The 21,727-nt window shown below is 39.2% G+C and overlaps 1 protein-coding gene across 4 annotated transcripts in view; it reads left to right on the forward strand.

Annotated features, from left to right (window-relative positions):
• Nucleotides 1-21,727, forward strand: part of ccdc18 (coiled-coil domain containing 18) — a 131,705-nt gene that overhangs the window by 72,992 nt on the left and 36,986 nt on the right. For all 4 annotated transcript variants that reach the window (XM_073062694.1, XM_073062696.1, XM_073062695.1 and 1 more), the window contains 7 exons: nucleotides 14,105-14,239; nucleotides 16,515-16,592; nucleotides 16,807-16,923; nucleotides 18,765-18,932; nucleotides 19,030-19,172; nucleotides 20,379-20,542; nucleotides 21,143-21,356. In XM_073062694.1, coding sequence (XP_072918795.1) covers nucleotides 14,105-14,239; nucleotides 16,515-16,592; nucleotides 16,807-16,923; nucleotides 18,765-18,932; nucleotides 19,030-19,172; nucleotides 20,379-20,542; nucleotides 21,143-21,356 — 1,019 coding nt within the window. The remainder of the gene's footprint in view (nucleotides 1-14,104; nucleotides 14,240-16,514; nucleotides 16,593-16,806; nucleotides 16,924-18,764; nucleotides 18,933-19,029; nucleotides 19,173-20,378; nucleotides 20,543-21,142; nucleotides 21,357-21,727) is intronic.

A 21,727-nucleotide genomic window follows, 5' to 3' on the forward strand; every position in this document is an offset into this window, starting at 1 on the left:
CATTGAAGCACAGTGATTTAATTTGGCTTTTTTGACACTGATCAACAGAAAAAGATTTCTGTTGAAAACAGATCTCTACAAAGTGATCTAAATTAATGACAAATATAAAAAACAAAATAATTGATTGCATAAGTATTCACCCACTTCCCACCTTTAGAATGACACACCAAATTATCAGTGGTGGAGCCAATTGGTTTTAGAAGACACAATTAGTTAAATAAAGATCACCTGTGTGCAGTCAAGATGTTTCAGTTGATTGTAGTAAAAATACAATATACTGTTCTTAGCAACCCCAAAGAACACACAACTTTTTCAAAAGCAGAAAATACTGGAAATGCTCAGTAGGCCACATAAGAGATTATGATCTATTTCAGCCTTTCTCAACCTTTTTTTTTCCCTGGAGAAATCCCTGACATAATCTTGAGGTCTCAAGGAACCTCTGCATAAAAATTATTATATCTACAGCTCCACAGATCAGTAAGTTGTAGATATAATAATCAAGAAATAATTGTCAGTGCTTTTTTTGAGTAGAGAAAACAGGTAGTTAAGCTTAGCTTGCCTTTCTTGAAATTAATCTCTTTTTTTTCCCTTTTATAAATGTTAAATAACTGGCTTAAGCCAAATTGTGTTTTAATTTTTCTAAAGGTAGGCTTGGTAGCTTTAGTTTAAATAAAAGTCATAAATTGATTTTAATTAATACTATTTGCGGGAGAAAATTTATTGACATCATTACTTGTAAGTTGTTTGCCACAGATTAGGCACAATGGAATAAACAATTTGGATCACTAGTTCCTGTAAATCCCATTGATAAATAGCTTTCATTGTAAAGGTGGAATTTTTTGTGTCCATTGTTGCACTCGTGCACAATGATTCAGAGGATTGTAATTCTTCATCATTAACATCAGAATTGTCTGTAGGCCCAGACCTAGAATTCTCCTCTTCGGAAAGCATCACTTTGCGCCATCTTTAGAATGAAGATTTCCCTCCAATTTTCTACTACACCAGTAGAGTTCATTCACTCCCATAAGTCAGTTGGCAGCCTGCAAGGGGAAATTGAAGGATGTAATTCGGGAGGGAGAGACTGATGTCACAGCCCAAGTTGGACAAGTCCATTCAGTGCTTGGAAAATGTGCATTCAGTGCTTCCTCATGTCCTCCCCTCTGTGCAATGCAGTGTTCACCAATTATCAACAGCCTCCCCGTCTCACGTTAAAAACTGAGAATGGACTCAACCAATAAAGCTAATCGGATTTTAACAGACCAATTGCGGATTACATAAATCAGTAACTAATAGAAATGACACACAGATACAGACACACACAATGTAGATCACCAACATTTCATTCGAAGTTGCACTGAAATTGCCTAGCTGGGTAATGAAATGTCTGCAAGCTAACAAGCCAGCTCAGCGAGCTACTCAACAACATCCTCAACCTGAACTGCAGAACTGCACACAGTACTCCAGGTGCAGCCTCACCAGTACCCTGTATAGTTGCAGCATGACCTCCCTGCTCTTGAATTCAATCCCTCTGGCAATGAAGGCTAACATTCTACTTGCCTTCTTAATAACCTGTTGTACCTGCAAGCCAACTTTTTGCAAATCATGAACAAGCACTCCCAAGTCCCTCTGCACAACAGCATGCTGCAATCTTTCACCATTTAAATAATAATCTGCTCTTCTATTATCCCTTCCAAAGTGGATGATCACGCATTTACCAACATTGTATTCCATCTGCCAGACCTTGGCCCACTCATATCTACTAAAAACAACATTCTGTGTTTTCCCACACAGTTTATGTGCTCATGGTCTTAAGACTATTGGAATTGAAATTAAGGAGGTGGTGTGCTTTAGAATCTCGCACTTGACTGTATATATGCAACATTTGGCATGAAGCTTAAACAAAGTAACTGAATATGTTGAAGCAACAGTGTTCAATTTAGGCCACTGTGCTTCCTCTGCATTCAGCAGGATTGTGACTGATCTTATTCAGTAGCTGTGTATCCTCTGTGTTCTTGGATAGAGAATTCCAAAGCTTCACTATACTTCACATTTGTCTCTGAGTGACCAGCCTATTCTTGATGTTATGACAACACACACAAAATGCTGGTCCTTCGTCCTGTTAATCCTGACGAAGGGTCTCGGCCCGAAACGTCGACAGCGCTTCTCCCTATAGATGCTGCCTGGCCTGCTGTGTTCCACCAGCATTTTGTGTGTGTTGTTTGAATTTCCAGCATCTGCAGATTTCCTCGTGTTTGCTCTTGATGTTATGATCTCTGATTTTGAATACCCCAGCAAGAGTAGGCATCAGTCCTGCACCTCAGTCCATCACACTCTCAAGACTTCAGTATGTTTGACAGAAATCCTTCTCAATCTTCTAAACTCTAGAGAACACTGGTGCAGTCAGCTGAACTTGTGTTAATATGACAAACATGCAAATAGCAACTGGCCAGGATAGTGTCACTTTAGATCCCATGCAGATCAGCTGGCAGCGGTATTTGCAAACATATTTAACTTCTCCCTCAATCTGAGGTTCTCACATGCTTTTAGAAGACCACTATCGTCCCTCTACCTAAGAAAAACAATGTAATGTGCCTTAATGATTACTGGACAGTAGCTCTGACAGTCACCATCATGACATCCATCTGGAGCTGGAGTTGGATGAACTTGGGATCATCCGGTAGGCAGTGCAATTGATAGATACGACTTTTGAGCAGGTGGTTACACCCAGAGTGCAGAATTCAGGGAGTAGGTGGGTGAACACTGAGAGTGGTAAAGTGAGAAGGAAGTCAGTGCAGGGTCCTCCTGCGGCCATTCCCTTCAGCAACAGGTATACCCCTTTTGATACTGCTGTTGGGGTGACCTATCTGGGCAAGGCAGCAGCAGCCAGACCAATAGCACTGTGGTTGTCTCTGAGCCTCAGAAGGGTGGGATGAAGTCAGGAGGAACAATAGTCATAGAGGACTCGATAATTAGGGGGACAGATATGAGATTCTGCAGCAGCAAAAGTGACACCAGGCTGGTGTGTTGCCTCCTGGGTGCTAGGGTTCAGTTTGTCTCTCCGGTTGCAGAATATTCTTGAAGGGGAGAATGAGCAGCCAGAGGTCGTGGTACATGTTGGTACCAATGACATGGGCAGGAGAGGGGTAGAGATCCTGTGCAGTAAGTTTAGGGAGTTAGGGAGCAAGACCTCCAAGGTGGTAATCTCCAGTTACTCCCAGTGCCACAAGCTAGGGAAGGTCAGAACAGGAAGATAGCACAGATGAATGAATGGCTGAGGAGATGGTGCATGGGGCAGGGTTTCAAGTTCTTTGATCATTTAGAACCTTTCCTGGGGAAGAGGTGACCTGTACAAGTGGGATGGGTTGCACTTGGAACTGGAGGGGAACCATTATCCTGGGAGGGAGGTTTGCTAATGCTGTTGGGGAGGGTTTAACTACATTTGCAGGGGGGTGGGAACCAAACTGAAGAGGCAGAGGGTGGGGTGGTTGGCACACAAGTAGGGAGTTTATGAGGAAGGATAGGCAGATGATAAAGCAAAAAAGCACTCAGATGGTTTGTGATGTCTCTATTTTAACGCAAGGAGTATCATAAGCAAGGTGGGTCAAGTCAAGTCACTTTTTATTGTCATTTGGACCATAACTGCTGGTACAGTACACAGTAAAAATGAGACAACTTTTTTCAGGACCATGGTGCTAGATGAAACAATACAAAAACTACACTAAACTACATAAAAACAACACACAAAAAAAACTACACTAGACTACAGACCTACCCAGGACCACATAAAGTGCACAAAACAGTGCAGACATTACAATAAATAATAAACAAGACAATAGGCACAGTAGAGGGCAGTAAGTTGGTGTCGGTTCAGACTCTGTGTATTGAGGAGTCTGATGGCTTGTGGGAAGAAGCTATTACATAGTCTGGTCGTGAGAGCCCGAATGCTTCGGTGCCTTTTCCCAGATGGCAGGAGGGAGAAGAGTTTGTATGAGGGGTGCTAGGGGTCCTTCATAATGTTGTTTGCTTTGCAGATGCAGCGTGTAGTGTAAATGTCTGTAATAGTGGGAAGAGGGACCCTGATGATCTTCTCAGTTGACCTCACTATCCGCTGGACTTAGAGTGTGGATCAGTATGTGGAGCTATGATGTTATGGCCATTACAGAGAGATAGATGTCTCGGGCGGGAATGGCTGCTGAGTGTGCCAGGTTTTAGATGTTTCAAAAAGGACAGGGAGGGAGGCAAAAGAGTTGGGGGAGTGGCACTGCTAATCAGGGATAGTCCCACAGCTGCAGAATAGGAGGAAGTCATGGAGGGATTGTCTACTGAGTCATTGTGGATGGAAATCAGAAACGGGAAGGGAGCAATAATTCTACTGGGTTACTCCCCATTAGTAACAGAGACATCAAGGAGGAGATAGGGAGGCAGATTTTGGAACAGTGCAATAATAAAAGGGTTGTTGTGATGGGTGATTTTAACTTTCCTCATATTGACTGGCATCTTGTTGGAGCAAGGAGTTTGGATGGAGTGGAGTTTGTTAGGTGTATTCAGGAAGGTTTCCTGAGACAGTATATAGATAAGACAACTAGAGGAGAGGCTGTATTTGATCTGGTATTGGGAAATAAACCTGGTCAGGTGTCAGATCTCTTGGTGGGAAAACATTTTGGAGGTAGTGATCACAACTCTATCTCCTTTACCATAGCATTGGAGAGGGATAGGAGCTGCCAACTTGGGAAGACATTTAATTGTGGTAGGGGGGAAATATGATGCTACTAGGCAGGAACTGGGGAACATATAATTGGGAGCAAATATTCTCAGATAAACATATGGTAGAAATGTGTCAAATGTTCAGAGAACATTTGCATGGCATTCTGCATACGTATGTTCCATTGAGACAGGGAAAGGATGGTAGGGTAAAAGAACCATGGTGTACAAAGGATGTAGAAAATCTAGTTATGAAGAAAAGAAGCTTATGAAAGGTTCAAGAAACTAGGTACTGTTAAAGCTAACTCCCAGTAGATCCTGTGAACACTACCTCACTTTTTTAATATATATTTTTGTTTTTGCATGATTTTTCATTTTATGTATACTGTAATGTATTCACTTTTCTTCTTTTATATAATGTATTACCTTGAATGCCTGCTGCTCCTAAGTTAACAAATTTCATGATAATAAACCTGATTCTGGTTCTGAGCTCTAGAAAATTACAAGGGTGCCAGGAAGGAGCTCAAGAATGAAATTAGGAGAGCTAGAAGGGGCCATGAGAAGGCCTTGGTGAGCAGGATTAAGGAAAACTCCAGGGCATTCTACAAGTATGTGAAGAGCAAGAGGATGAACCGTGTAAGAATAGAATCAATCAGATGTGATAGTTGGAGAAGATCTTGAGAGGCAAGATTTATGAGCATTTGGAGAGACATAATCTGATTAGGGCTAGTCAGCATGACTTTGTCAAAGGTAGGTCATGCCTTACGAACTTGATTGAATTCTTTGAGGGTGTAAGAAAACACATTGATGAAGGTAGAGCAGTGAATGTAGTGTATATGGATTTCATTAAGGCATTTGATAAGGTTCATTCTGAGGCTCATTCTGAAAGAAATGAGGCAAGGGATCCATGGAGACCTTGCTTTGTAGATCCAGAATTGGCCTGACCACAAAAGGCAAAAGGTGGCTGTGGATGGTTCGTATTCTGCTTGGAGGGCGGTAACTAGTGGTGTTACATAAGGATCTGTTCTGGGACGCCTCCTCTTTGTGATTTTTATAAATGACCTGGATGAGGAAGTAAAAGGGTGTTTTAGTAAGTTTGCTGATAACACAAAAGTTGGGAGTGTTGTAGATAGTCTGGAGGGTTGTCAGAGGTTACAGTGTGACATTGATAGGATGCAAAACTGGGCTGAGAAATGGTAGATGGAGTTCAACCCAGATAAGTGTGAAGTGGTTCATTTTGTTAGGTCAAATTTGAAGACAGAATATAAGAATATAATGGTAAGACTCTTGGCAACGTGGAGGATCAGCGAGATCTTGGGCTCCATGTCGATAGGACCATCAAAGCTGCTGTGCAGGTTGACAGTGTTGTTAAGAAAGCATATAGTATGTTGGCTTTCATCAACTGTGGGATTGAGTTCAAGAGTCGTGAGGTAATGTTATGGCTAGACTGAACTCCTGCCTCAGCAAGGACCTGGACCCATTGTAATTTACCTATCGCCTCAATAGGTCAATGGCAGGCGCAATCTCAATGGCTATCCACACGGCTTTAGACCACCTAGACAACTCAAACACCTATGTCAGGATGCTGGTAATTGACTATAGCTTAGCATTTAATACCATCATTCCCACAATCCTGATTGAGAAGTTGCAGAAACTGGGCCTCTGTACCTCCCTCTGCAATTGGATCCTCGACTTCCTAACCGGAAGACCACAGTCTGTGCAGATTGGTGATCCTTCTTGCTGACGATCAACACTGGCACACCTCGGGTGCGTGCTTAGCCCACTGCTCTACTCTGTATATACACGTGACTGTGTGGCTAGGCATAACTCAAATGCCATCTATAAACTTGCTGATGATACAACCATTGTTGGTAGAATCTCAAGTAGTGACTAGAGGGTGCACAGGAGTGAGATATGCCAACTAGTGGAATGGTGCTGCAGCAACAACCTGGCACTCAACATCAGTAAGACGAAAGAGCTGATTGTGGACTTCAGGAAGGTTAAGACGAAGGAACACATACCAATCCTAATAGAGGGATCAGAAGTGGAGAGAGTGAGCAGCCTCATGTTCCTGAGTGTCAAGATCTCTGAGGGTCTAACCTGATCCCAACATATCAGCGTAGTTATAAAGAAGGCAAGACAGCGGCTATACTTTATTAGGAGTTTGAAGAGATTTGGCACGTCAACAAGTACACTCAAAATCTTTATAGTTGTACTGTGGAGAGCATCCTGACAGGCTGCATCACTGTCTGGTACGGAGGGGCCACTGCACAGGACCGAAAGAAGCTGCAGAAGGTTGTAAATCTAGTCAGCTCCGTCTTGGGCACTAGCCTACAAAGTACCCAGGACACCTTTAGGGAGCAGTGTCTCAGAAAGGCAGCATCCATTATTAAGGATATCCAGCACTCAGGGTATGCCCTTTTCTCACTGTTATCATCAGGTAGGAGGTACAGAAGCCTGATGGTACACACTCAGCGATTCAGTAACTGCTTCTTCCCCTCTGCCATCCGATTCCTAAATGGACATTGAAGCTTTGGACATTACCGCACTTTTAAAATATATAGTATTTCTGTTTTTGCATGTTTAAAAAAAATCTATTCAATATATATAATTGATTTACTTGTTTATTTATTTTTTTTCTCTCTGCTAGATTATGTATTGCATTGTACTGCTGCTGCTAAGTTAACAAGTTTCACGTCACATGCCGGTGATAATAAACCTGATTCTGAGCTATATAAGACCTTAGTTAGACCCCACTTGGAGTACTGTGCTCAGTTCTGGTCACCTCATTACAGGAAGGATGTGGATACTATAGAGAGAATGCAGAGGAGATTTACAAGGATGTTGCCTGGATTGAAGAGCAAGCCTTATGAAAATGGGTCGAGTGAACTTGGCCTTCTCTCCTTGGTGCGATGGAGGATGAGAGGTGACCTGATAGAGGTGTATAAGATGATGAGAAGTATTGATTGTGTGGATAGCCAAAGGCTTTTTCCCCACAGCTGAAATGGCTAACACAAGGGAGTACAGTTTTAAGGTGCTTGGAAGTAGGTAGAAGGGGGATGTCAGAAGTAAGTTTTTCACACAGAGTGGTGGGTGCATGGAATGAACTGCCAGTGAAGGTGGTAGAGGGGGATTCGATAGGGTCTTTTAAGAGTCCTCAGGTATATGGAGCTTAGAAAATTAGAAGGATATGCAGTAGGGAAATTCTAGGCAGTTGCTAGAGTAGGTTACATGGCTGGCATCACATTGTAGGCTGAAGGGCCTGTAATGCGCTATAGATTTCTATGTTTCTAAATGCTTCAAGAGGTTGGTTATGGCACACGGTAACTCTAGCCTTCGAAGCAATCTTGTCCCACTGCAATTTGCTTACCACAGAAATAGGTCTCTGGCTGAATCCATCTCCCTTAACCTACATTTGTCTCTGGAGCATCTGGACAGTAAAGACACCTATGTTAAAATATTGTTTATTGTCTACAGCTCCTTCAGTACTCTAATTTCAAACAAACTGTTCCAAATTCCTAAACCTGGGACTCAATAGCTCCCTTTGCAACAGGATTCTTGACTTCCTGACCAACAGACAGTAACTAATAAGAATCACTAGTAACACCTCCACTGCGATTATTCTCAATTCTTCTGTCTCATAAAGCTGAGACCACAGCCCCTACTCAGAGCTGTGTTGCCAGATTCCACTCGAATTCCATCTGCAAGTTTGCAGGTGATAACACGAATGTGGAAATAATGATGTTGGAGTACAGAAGAAGGTAGAGAGCCTAGAGCTACGGTGTTATGACATCAACCTTTCCCTCAATGTCATCAAAGCAATCGAGCTGGTCATTGACTTCAGGAAAGGGGTGGTGCACATTCTCATTTGGATTAGTGATGCTGAGGTTGAAAGATTCAAGTTCTTATGAATGAACATTAGCAATTGCCAGTTTATATTCAATAGTCTACCTTGGGTAGGGAGACCACACCTATACACAGTAATCCAGATGCTATGTCATGGGGCCAATATAATTGGAGCAAAATTTATCTACTCTTCATCTAGTTTCCCTAGCATTAAAGACCAAAATACTATTATTTTTCATCCTAATGGTTTTCTCTAATTAGAAGTTAACCTTCAGAGATTCGTGATTAAGTATGCCAGTCGCTCTGAACACCAATACCAATCAACCTCTAAACATCTCTACTTTTTCTAGTCGAGTGGAAGACCTCACCCTTTTCACATTATATTCTATCTGCCCTTTCATTTAATCAGTTTTGCTTTCCTAAAGTCTTTTTGTAGCTTCTTCGTATTCAACTCTGCCAACCAGCTTAGTATCATCTGGAAGCTTGGTTACATTACACTTCATTCCCTTTTCCATTTCGTTTTCCCCTGAACTTTTCATGCCCTGACTAATCAAGAACCTATCAACCTCCACCTTTATAAAGCCTCAGTATTACGTTCTTCCTTTTATATTCTGGCCCTCTTGAAATGAATGCTAACATCGCATTTGCCTTCCTCATTACCGACTTAGCCTGCAAGTTAACCTTCACGGAATCCTGTACGAGGACTCCCAAGCCCCTTTGCCCCTCAGATTTTTGAATTTTCTTCCTGCTTAGAAAATAGTAAACACTTTTATTCCTTCCGCCAAAGTGCATGGCCATAGATTTGCCTACACTATAGTCTATTTGCCATGTCTTTGCCCATTCTTCTAATCTGTCTAAGTCTTTCTGCAGCCTCCCTGTTTCCTCAACACTACCTACCCCTCCACCTAAACTCGTATTGTCTGCAAACTTGGCCGCAAAGCCACCAATTCCATCATCTAAAGCATTGACATATAACGTAAAAAGAAGTGGTCCCAACACAGACCCCTGTGAAACACCACTAGTCATCATCAGCCAACCAGAAAAGCATCCGTTCATTCTCACTCTTTGCCTCCTGCCAATCAACCACTGCTTCATCCATGCTAGTATCTTTCCTGTAATAGTTTGGCCTGTTATCTTGTTAAGCAGCCTCGTGTGGCACCTTGTCAAAGATCTTCTGAAAATCCAAGTACACAGCATCAATTGCTTCTCCTTTATCCTGTTTGCTATTTCTTCAAAGAACGCCAACAGATTTATCAAGCAAGATTTCTCCTTAAGGAAACTTTGCTGACATTGGCCTGATTTATCATGTACCTCCAACTATCCAGAGACCTCATCCTTAATCAGTTCCAACATCTTCCCAATCACTGAGGTTGGGCTAACTGGCCTTTAAGTAATTTCCTTTTGTTCTGCTTCCCTCCCTTCTTGAAAAGTGGAGTGACATTTGCAATTTTCCAGTCCTCTGGAACTCTGCCAGATCTATTAATTCTTGAAAGAACATTACTTATGCCACCACAATCTCTTTAGTTACCTCTTTCAAAAGCCAGATGTGTCGTCCATATGTGCCTACTAGTGTCTTCCACAGTAAAGACTAATACAAAATACTTAATCAGTTCATATGCCATTTTCTTGTCCTGCATTACTACTCTCTGATGTCATTTTCCAGAGATCCAAGATCTACTGACCCCTCTCATTTACTCTTTATATATTTGAAAATAACTTTTGGTATCCTCTGATATTATTGGCTAGCCTAACTTCACATTTCATCTTTCCCTCCTTATGACCTTTTTAGTTGCCTTCTATTGATTTTTAAAGGCTTCCCAATTCTCTAATGTCCCATTAATTTTTGCTGTATTATATGCCCTCTCTTTGGCTTGTATGTTGACTTTGAAGCATAGAAACATAGAAAACCTACAGCACAATACAGGCCCTGCGGCCTACAATGTTGTGCTGAAACATGTGCCTACCTTAGAAATTACTAGGCTTACCCATAGCCCTGTATTTTTCTAAGCTCATGAACCTATCCTTGTCTTTGACTTGTCAGCTGTGGTTGTGTCATCCTGCCTTTAAGGTACTTCTTCTTTGGAATGCATCTATCCTGCACCTTCCAAATTGCACCCAGAAACTCCAGTCATTTCTGTTCTGTTGTCATCCTTTCTAGTGACCCTTCCAATCAATTTTGGCCAGCTGTCTCTGTAATCCCTTTTACTGATACATCTGACTTTAGTTTATCCCTCTCAAGTTGTGGGGTGAGTAATATCATGATCACTTTCTTCTAAGAGTGATCAAATCTAATCTCCTCTAATCAAGTTACTGGTTAATTACATAACACCCAATCCAGAATAGCCATTCCCCTAGTGGCTCAATGACTAGGTGCTCTAAAAAGCCATCCCATAGGCATTCTATAAACTCTCTCGCTTGTGATCCAGCACCAACTGGATTTTCCCAATCTACCTACATATTGAAATTTCCAATGACTATCATACCACTGCCCTTTTTACATGATTTTTCTATCTCCCATTGTAATTTTTACCTCATATCCTAGCTACTGTTTGGAGATCTGTATATAACTCACATCAAGGTCTTTTTATCTTTGCAGGTTTTTAATTGTACCCACAAGGATTCTATATCTTCCAATCCTATGTCACCTCTTTCTAAGCATTTGATTTTATTTTTTAACCAACCCCACCCCTCTGTCTACCTCCCTGTCCTTTTGATATAATGTGTAACCTTGGATGTTAAGCTCCCAACTATAATCTTCTTTGAGCCATGACTCAGTGCCCACAACGTCATACCTGACAATCTCTTAACTGTGCTGCAAGATCAGCTACTTACTCCATATAACATCTTAAGTCTTGTATTCATCACCCTTTTTTGATTTTGTTCCCATGTTACATTGCAACTCATTCCACACTGATTGCAATTTTGCTCTATCATCTGTCCTTCCTCACAGTCTCGCCACACACTACATCGACTTGTATACCAACTGCCTCATCCTCAGCCCTATCGCTTCAGTTTCCACCCCCTTTGCCAAATTAGTTTAAACCCTACCCAACAGCTCCAACAAACCTGCTTGCAAGTGTATTTGTCTCCCTTGGGTTCAAGTATAACCCATCCCTTTTGTACAGGTCTTGCATTTCTCAGAAGAGATCCTAATGATTCAGAACTCTGAAGCCCTGCCCCCTTCACCAGCCACACATTTGTCTGCCAAATCACCTTACTCGAACTCTCACTGGTGCGTGGCACAGGCAGCAATCCAGAGATTACTACCCCAGAGGTTCCGCTTTTCAACTTTCTATCTAATTTCTGTTCAGGACCTTCTCCCTTTTTCTACCTACAGTGTGTTATTTCTGTCAATATGTACCAAGACTTATGGCTGCTTAGCCTCACCCTTTAGAATGCCATCGACCCGATCAGAGACGTCCCTGACCCTGGCACCTGGGAGACAACATACCATCCATGTGTTCTTTCACAACCGCAAAATTTTGTGTTTAGATTTTTATCACTGATGTAAATTGTGAACAGCTTGGCCCGCAGCACCTCACTTATTTCAAACTCCCAACCTGAAAAGATTTATTTTGTTTTTTTTTCTAATTGTAAACTAATCCCCAATCTACCAGTATATTATCTCCAATTATATATGCTCTAATCTTAGTTCATAACCTCTTGTGTGGAAATTTGTAGGCCTTCTGAAAGTTAAAAATGCACACATTCATAAGACTTGTCAAAGACAAATTCACTTTTTTAAAATCCTCATTGACTCAGCTCAATGTTATTATTTTTTAAGTGCTCTGTTTCCACTTCCATAATAACAGATTGAGCCATTTGCTAGTACTGTTGCCAGGCTAAATGGTCTATAGTTCCTGGTTTTTCTCTCCTTGCTTCCTTTTTTCCGATGCAGGATTATATTTGCTGCTTTCCACTGAAGGAACTGTCCTAGAATGTATGAATTTCTGGAAGAAGACAGCCATTGCAATCATTATATCCATAGTCCTCTCTTTTGAAGCTTTACGTCATTGGTCATCAGGTCCTAGGTATTTAAAGTGTAAAAGTTCAAAACAAATTAATTATCGAAGTACATACATGTTATCATGTACTCCATTGAGATTATTTTCTTGTGGTAATTCACAACAAATACAAAGAAGCACAATAGAATCAATGAAAAGCTGCACACAGCAAAGAGGCTTGAACAACCAAAATGCTAAAGACAACAAATCGTGCAAATGCCAAAAAGAGAGGAAAAAAAACATAGTAAGTATTATTTAGAATATGAGTTGTAAAATCCTTGAAAGTGAGTCTGTAGGTTGTGTAATCAGTGAAGTTATCAATTCTTGATCAACATCCTGATTGTTGAGGGGTAATAACTGTCCCTGAGTCTGGTGGTTTGGGACCTAAGACTCCTGTACCTCCTTCCCGATAGCAGCAGCGAGGAGAGAGCATGGCCTAGATGGTGTGGGTCCTTGATGAGAATGCTGATTTCTTGTGGTAGTGCTCCTTATTGATGTGCTCAATGTTGGGGAGGGCCTCTCCTATAATGGACTGGAGTGTATTCACTAATTTTTGTAAGATTTTGCATTCAAGGGCATACCAGGCTATGATGCAATTAGTATACTCTCCACCACATATCTATCGAAACTTAACAACGTTTTAGATAACATGCCAAATCTTTGCAAACTTATAAGAAAGCAGAGGTGCTGCTGTGCCTTTTTTGTAATGGTACTTATGTGCTGGACCCAAGACAGATCCTCAGAATGATAATGTCAAGGCAGTTAAAGTTACTGACCCTTTCCAACAGATATATGTATTTATTGGCTTTCAGTCCTTTCTACAACACTAATTTTTTACTGATACTAATTTCAGTTGAACCCCTGACTCAGCCCAAACTATTTGTTCTGATCTCTTATTAATGCCCTGCTTAACTTCTTGTTAGCAGGGCTAGACGGCATTTCCTGTTGTCTTTTTGTTATGCTTTAAAGGAATATGCATTACCTAAAAATCATGTTTTTGTTTTGTTAGCCATTGTTTACTGTTTTTCCTTTTAATATAGTCTCCCAATCTATCATGGCTAACTCAGTTCTCAGACTTTAGTAATTTGCTTTATTCAGATTTAAGTTATGATTTCAAATTGAAATAAATCACTTTTGAAATCTGTATAAATGTTATGATTTGATCATCATTTCCTAGCGAGCATCAGGTCCCAAATGACCCTTTCTTATTACACAATTCGAAATCTAGGATATTACGTTCCCGTATTACAGAGCATCCCAACCTGGGGTTCACAGACTCATTGGTTAATGTCATCCATGGCATAAGAAAGGTTAGAAACCGCTGTTCTATTAGTTTCTCAAATTCCTTTCCCAAAAAAAAACATTTCTTTTATACTCCTTGAATTCATCTTCTACACTATTATTAATGATTTGGTTTGTCCTTAAAGATGGAATTTGATTAAAGGCTCCATAATTATTGTATTCTTGTTTTGTACACTTCAGGGTCCAGCATAATGCTATGTCTATAGTCAATTCCTACCAGTTCTTTCTTCCCTTTGCTGTTTTTCTTTTAGCTCAAAAGAGAACTGGAAGAGGAACAAGCACAGATGATAAAACAAAAGAAAACAATCTCAACTTTTCAGGAAGACATCTATGCCAAGGAAAGCAGAATTCAATCATTGGAATTTCTACTTGAAGAAAGCAGGCAGGCAAGTTTAAAAAAAAAAGTATTTTTTTAATTGTTCAGATCTATTGGGGATTAGATAAGTATTAAATCTATGAAAAGGTTTTTGCCTAAATCAATGCTTTCGAAATATTGTGATGTTGACAACATCTAGCTGCATTGCTAGATGCAAGTCAGAAAATTACATTTTTATTTGAAATGAGTCTTTGCTCGTGGATATGTTGTTAAAGTTAAAATTATGCATGTTCATGAAATTGAGTTGCTAGTATTTCTTATACAAATGTTACTTGAAGACATTCACTGCTGGGTTTTCCTGCCTTTATGAAAGTACATAAATTTTTCAAATGATTCCTGGAGATACAGCTTTTCTCCAGTGGCCACCAATGGAATGATCAGCTAGTACTTTCCTGTCCCATTATGTTTGTGGAATACTGGAAAACATTAAAGCATTCATCACTTAGCTTCTCCATAACCCGATTAAATTACATCTGTCCACTTTAATCCATTATCCTAATATACTTGCTGAGTGAAAATCGATAACCATCAGTCTTACATGGTCTCAATATTACCCACTTAGTGAGACAGTATCTATCTAGAGCTAGTAATGGTTTTGCTGTGGATTGGACTTTGCATTTGCACGTTTATGAATAACTATATATTTGATCATAAACCTTGAGAATTATAAAAATAACTCCTTTCCCGTAAGCTTTACTTCATGTTACTATATTATGGGGGTGAAAAAGAACATCAGTATCATCTGATTTACTATTCTGATTTACAGGAAAGATGTAAGTAAGATTGAAGGAGTACAGAGAAAATTTACAATGATGTTGCTGTGACTTGAGGACCTGAGTTATAAGGAAAGGTTAAGTATGTTAGAAGATTGAGGGGAGATTTGGTAGAAATCTGCCAAATTATGAGGGGTAGAGATAGGGTAAATGGCAGCATGGTAGCTTAGTGGTTAGCACGATATTTTACAGTACCAGTGATCGGTTACAGTTCCCACCACAGCCTGTAACGAGTTTATAAGTTCTACCCATGACTGCGTGGGTTCCCTCTGGGTGCTCCAGTTCCCCCCCACGGTCCTTAAAAAGACACACTGGATGGTAGGTTAATCAGCCATTGTAAATTCTCCTGTGATTAGGCTTGGATTAAGTCAGGGGATTGCTGGGTGGTGTGGCTTAAAGGGCCGGAAGGGCCTATTCCACGTTGTATCCCAATAAATAAATGCAAGCAGGCTTTTCCCACTGAGGCTGGGTGAGACTACATCTGGAGATCATAAGTTAAGGGTGAAGGGTGAAATGTTTAAGGGGAACATGAGCAGCAACATCTTCACTCAGGAGTTGGTGAGAGTGTGGAACATGCTGCCAGCTCAAGTGGTGAATGCAGGTTCGATTACAACACTTAAGAGAAATTTGGATAGAAGGAGTACGGACAGCTATGGTCCGGGTGCAGGTTGATGGGACTAGACTGATTAATGGTTTAGCACAGGGCTAACGGCCTGTTTCTGTGCTGTAGTGTTCTAAGACTCTGACCTGAGTCTAGGCCTAACAATGTAATTATGGTTTACATTTTTCCTTGGTTTTAAAGTAAAAACAAAGTCATGGGAATACTTTTGTGTTCAGATAACAAGTCTTGACCACGTACCACAAATCAAAAATATATAATAAGTAAACAAGCAGATAAATAAAGCTGCCTTGCTAAGGAAAATGTTATTAGAACAGTTGGTGGTAGAATGGACTCTATTTGTTTCCATGAGTAAAAATGTGGTTCAAAGACCAAAACTACTCAGTAATTAAATGCAGCTCTGTTGGCAAAATTGTGAACTCCCGAAGCCAATAAACAGGCATACTAAACAGTGGTACTAACACAATATTTGTAGATGTTGTAAATTTAAACTAAAAACAGAAAGTTATGGAAATACTCATGTAGATTAGAGGAATGATTAGAGACATGATCTTTCAGTTGAAGGAGGAGTCAACAAAAGATACTAATACTGTTATAGTCACTCTCCACCCCTCCCCTCCTCCTCTTCCCCCCCCCCCCATTCCCCACATCCACCTTCAGCTGGCAGCTTGTTTACACTCAGACTACCCTCTGAGTGAATATGATCCCCTTCATTTTACCTTTATTTATATTAAACATTAAAAATACTTGCTCAATGCCAAATAAAAGTATAATATTCTTGTATTTGGCTAGATTAGTTTACCATAGAAGCATATAGTTTTTATCAGTCTGTCAGTTCTATTGAAGACATTTTTGCATGTTAATTTATTTTCTGACGTTATTCATGCTTGCAGGAATCAAAGCAGCAAAATGAAAGACATGATGCAGCATTAAAAACCTTGCAAACTCAAGTAGAAGAAGAAACTACCAAAGTTTGTAAATTTCAATTTATAATAATTTAGCAGCTTGGTATTATAGAATGTATCTTCTTTCATTTATTGAGAATATATGTCTAAATCTAAGTGAGATCTTCAAATTGGTGACCATTTTATGACAATTTCTGTTTCTGGGACCAGTAATAGTTCATAGAAAGTTTTAAATATTTTATCAGTTGTACAGTTTTTTTGTGTATATATATATATACAGGTTAAAGAACTGGAAACTGCACTGGCGAAGTGCAATGAGGAACTAAAAATGCAACTGCAGCAAGTTGATAAAAACAGGGAGCAACAAGAGAAAAGGTTGAGAAAAAAATCAGAAGAGGTAAATTTAACTTGTACCATACTACTGAATAAAGCATTCTTTTAGCTAACAGCTATTTTAGCTATTGTCTTCCTTGCAATCGACAAACCAAATATCAAATTTTTTTAAAATTCTCTTACACTGGCATTTTTCCTCATTGTAGTAATTGAAAAAATAATACAAAATAACACTTGTACAAAAGAATGCACAGTTTCTCTAAAGTGTCGTCTTTAAGAACAGACAAGTTATAGTCTATAACCATTTATAATATCCACTTAAATATTCAAAGCTTCTTAAATGAGCTTTTCTCTCCTTTTATTTGTCTTACCCAACTGATTTCTTGCCAAGAAGACAATGCACATCTTTTTCTAGATCATTAAATTTGGCAATGTTGGAAAATGATGCAATGAATCTTTTGAAAGAAATGTATTTAACTGCAGGCTTGGGTTGGAAAGGGCAGAAGAAGAGAGTAAAATAGGTATATAAGTGATTCAAATCATATTTATTGTTATTTCTTATGAGTATCATTTATTCATGTTTGTAGACATCTGTGACCTAGGTGTTTGATTGCTTTCTGCAAATCTGAAGAAACATGTAAACACAAATGCTATTAATACTTGATTTAGAACACAGAAAAGTACAGCACAGGGACAGACCCTTCAACCCTCGATATCTGCACCAAACATGACATCAAATTAAGCTAAATCTCTTCTGCCTTTACATGATCATGTGCATGCCAGCTCGATTGCAATGTTTAAGAGAAGCTTGGATAGACACCTAAATGGTAGGGGAATGGAGGCCTATGGTCCCAGTGCAGATCACTGGGAGTAGGCAGTTTAAATGGCTTGGCACAAACTAAATGGGCCAAAGGGCCTGTTTCTGTGCTGTACTTTTCTATGACTCTATGATTTACATAGAGTCATACATAGTTACATAGTTGCGTCATAGAGACATAAACCCTTACATAGTTGCGACTTTTTACCAACCTCTTCACCACCACTGTCATATTTAACGACAGTGGAATACTCATTCAATGTAGCCATTCTGGATTCAGTAATCAGTATTGACTAAATTTTTGGTGGTAAATGAGGCATCTGACAAACTAATTGTAAAACAGGTGATAAGGGAGGAAGCAAGCAAGAGGATAGATAAATGCTATAGATAATTCTGGGAAAATATGAGGTAATATACACTCAGTGGCCTTTTTCTTAGGTACTATACCTGTACACCTCATTAATGCAAATATCTAATCAGCCAACCATGTGATAACAACTCAGTGTATGCACTGCATGCATGCAGACAAGATCAAGGAGTTCAGTTGTTCAGACATCAGAATCAGGAAGAAATGTGATCAAAATGACTTTAACCATGGAACGACTGTTGGTGTCAGATGGTGTGGTTTGAGTATCTCAGAAACTGCTGATCTCCTGGGATTTTAGTGCACATTAACCTCTAGAGTTTGCAGAGAATGGTGAGGTAAACAAAAAATATCCAGTGATCAGCAGTTCTGTGGGTGAGTGTGAATCAGACTATTTCAAACCAACAGGAAGCTGACAGTAATTCAAATAACCATGCATTACTACAGTGGTATGCAGAAGAGCATCTCTGAATGCACAACACATTGAAACTTCAAGTGGATGGGCTACAGCAGCAGAAGACCATGACCATACAGGAGGTACCTAATAAAGTGGCTACTGAGTACTTAGGGTGCAAAATTACAGAAACCATATAAATCTTAAATAGTGGCTTCTACATGAAGTAATTAACTTTTGGGGTACCATAAAGTTTCATTAAGTGTTGAACAGGACCAGTGTATGAAAACTTCAAGAGGCAGTAGAGTTTTCCTGATCTTTGTCTTGAAGGTACATTGCCTCCAGAAAGAACTGAAGGTGTCTGCACACAACTTAAAGGAAGCAAATGAGCAGAATATTCAACAGCAGCAGACACTGCAGCACTACCAACAAATGTTACAGCAAGGGACAGCTAGGATTGGAGACTTAGAAGACCACCAGGCAGATCTACAGGGAGAGGTGATTGTATACAACTATTCTTTATAAGGACACCTGTTTAATGAAGCATCTCTCTGGGATAATATTGTACTAAAGGACATTTATATTTCTGTAATAGGTTTCTAAACTGGAGCAAGAGTTATTGAAACAGAAGATAACATTTACAGATGAGCTGACCAAAGCAGAAGACAAGCTTTTCAAGGCCTATGGAGAACAGGATTCCAAACATCAGCAGGTGTCTGAACTTTGTAGTGCTCTGAAGTAAGTCTTGTGCAGAAGATGATAAAAATGTTGTTCATTTCTTTATCACTTTTTCAGCATTGTTGAATCAGCATGGTTAAATTTTAAAATAAATGTTCATGAGTAAAAATTTTGGTTGAAATTGCAGTTCACAACTTTATTAATTAGGACCCTGTGATTGAATCTAGCATAAGAGTCCAGAGGTCAGAGTCCTGCTGGAATTGAATTGGGTACAACTTTAGTCATGTTCTTTGTGAACTCCATTTCATCACAAGATGACAGTTTGGCTATAAGCGTAAATTGTGAAAATGCTTATGATTCAGACAGCATCTGAAGGGATAAATGCTTTATTGAAAATGAGATTTTTTGTTTGTGGCATAAGGCATGATTAAATTTCACTGGAGCCCTAATTATGCCTAATTATTGTCAGTGCAGCATGTGAGATGCTTTAAAATCTGTTGGGCATTCTCCTGAAATCAAACCTGCAAGTCTTAAAGAGGAGGTGTAAATTTCATTGGCGGTCTGTGGGAACATTTCTGAAAAGGTTTAAACATCTGGGTTGCTTGCATCCTCAGTATCTTGTTGGATGTTATGTAGGGAAGTATTGCTTGAACAAATCAAGGCCTCTCAGATGGCTGATGGAGGCCAAGCTAACTATGCTAACAATAATGGGAGAATTAGCTAACAGTAGGAATTAAAGCCATACCTAAATTGTCGAATTGAAGATCTGTGCTACAATAGAAACGGAGCAAGAAGTTCTCAGTTTTCCTGGTTATTATTTATCCTGCATAATTCACAAAAGTTAATCTTGTCATTGTGGAAAGTTGGCTGCTACGCTTCCTTAAATTGCAAACTTGGGTATACAATAGAAGTATTTTATTTGTTGTAATGTAATACTCGGAAGTTGTGAAAGTTAGGATACAATTGCACATTTTAAAAAAAGTATTACTTTGTTAACAGTTATTTTTATAAAGTATAATTAATTTTCCATGTGAAGATGTTTTTAATTCCTTAAAGAAAAAATTCTGAGCTTTGTCTTTATAGTTAAGATGGTCTTTTGGTTAATTTTTAAAAAATATTATATGAATGGCTAAGAATAAGCTAGCTTCTTGAGTTATAGATTATTGGACATCCACTGAAGCTTCAAACATTTTGTACATGGGAACTAACTATTTATCACTCATGAGTTTTGTTCCAAGTATTCATTTATTTTACTGTACTCATTAGAGACACAAAGACAGAAATGGAAAAATACAAGGATAAGGTTACCATATTGGAAAATGAACTTTTTCAACTAAGGCAAGATATTGCAAACAAGGATGTTTATCTTAACCAGCTAGAAGAGACTCTGCATAATGCACAGACAGAACTGAACAAGAAATCTAAACAAGGTACTAAATACTTTGTCTGGGTGTGTATATGTCAAATTAATATTTATTTTAGGCACCTAATTTTTTTTTTGTTTGCCATGGAGAAATTTTTTTGAAAATTGAGTTTCTTGGGAAACACAGCTAATATCATTAATCATCAGTACAAAGATAATTAACAATGTTTTACAACAGTTTTATACCCTCTAAAGCTATTGTGAAAAAAATATTTTGATGTTTAATTTCAATTTGTTTTCATAATTGGGTTTCTTTTCATTATGCTATATACAACTGGAAGTAGTATGTTAGAAAATTTACATTAGTAAAGTATTTTGATATTTCTTTTAAATTTGCAGAGATTGCATCTTGAAGAAAGGATCTAGTGCTTTCCTGGTGTATATGACAAATAAATTCTTCTTGGGCGTCCAGCCGGGTACAGATATCGATTACAACCGACGTTTTGATGACAAACTCTGCCATCTTCTTGATGGAAGCCCAAGAAGAGTTTATTAGATTGCATATTGTTTAGATGCAGCTATATAATGTTAAATAGTTAAATGTAACAAAGTAAAATTTTATTTTTGCCTTTATGTAAATGTACTTAATTTGAAATATGCCCAACAGTTCATGAACTGGAGGAAAATCTGCACCAAACAGAGTCAGACTGTAGGAATTCAGTGCAGAAAGCTCTGGAGATGGACAGTCAATTAAGGAACATGTACAAAGAATTACAAGACACTTTAAATCAGTTTAAGGAGCTTCGAGATGTATTTCAAAAGGCTCAGAACGGCATTGAAGAAAAGAATTGCACCATTGAAGAGCTAACAAATGAACTGAGGTGAGTTAGAAACATAGAAAACCTACAACACAATACAGGCCTTTCAGCCCAAAAAGCTGTGCCGAACCTGTCCCTACCTTAGAACTACCTAGGCTTTACCCATAGCCCTCTATTTTTCTAAGCTCCATGTAGCCATCCAGGAATCTCTTAAAACACCCTATCGTTTCTGCCTCCACTACCGCTGCCGGCAGCCCATTCCATGCAGTCACCACTCTCTGCGTTTATATAAAAAAAACTTACCCCTGACATCTGGATCTACTTCCAAGCACCTTAAAACTATGCCTTCTCATGCTAGCCATTTAAGAAGGGAAGAAATAAACTGCATGTGTATTAATGCCCTATAAAGAAAATTTTAAATTTTAAACTACTGA

This window comes from Hemitrygon akajei, chromosome 12 (assembly GCF_048418815.1).
Source record: "Hemitrygon akajei chromosome 12, sHemAka1.3, whole genome shotgun sequence".
Taxonomy (NCBI): domain Eukaryota; kingdom Metazoa; phylum Chordata; class Chondrichthyes; order Myliobatiformes; family Dasyatidae; genus Hemitrygon; species Hemitrygon akajei.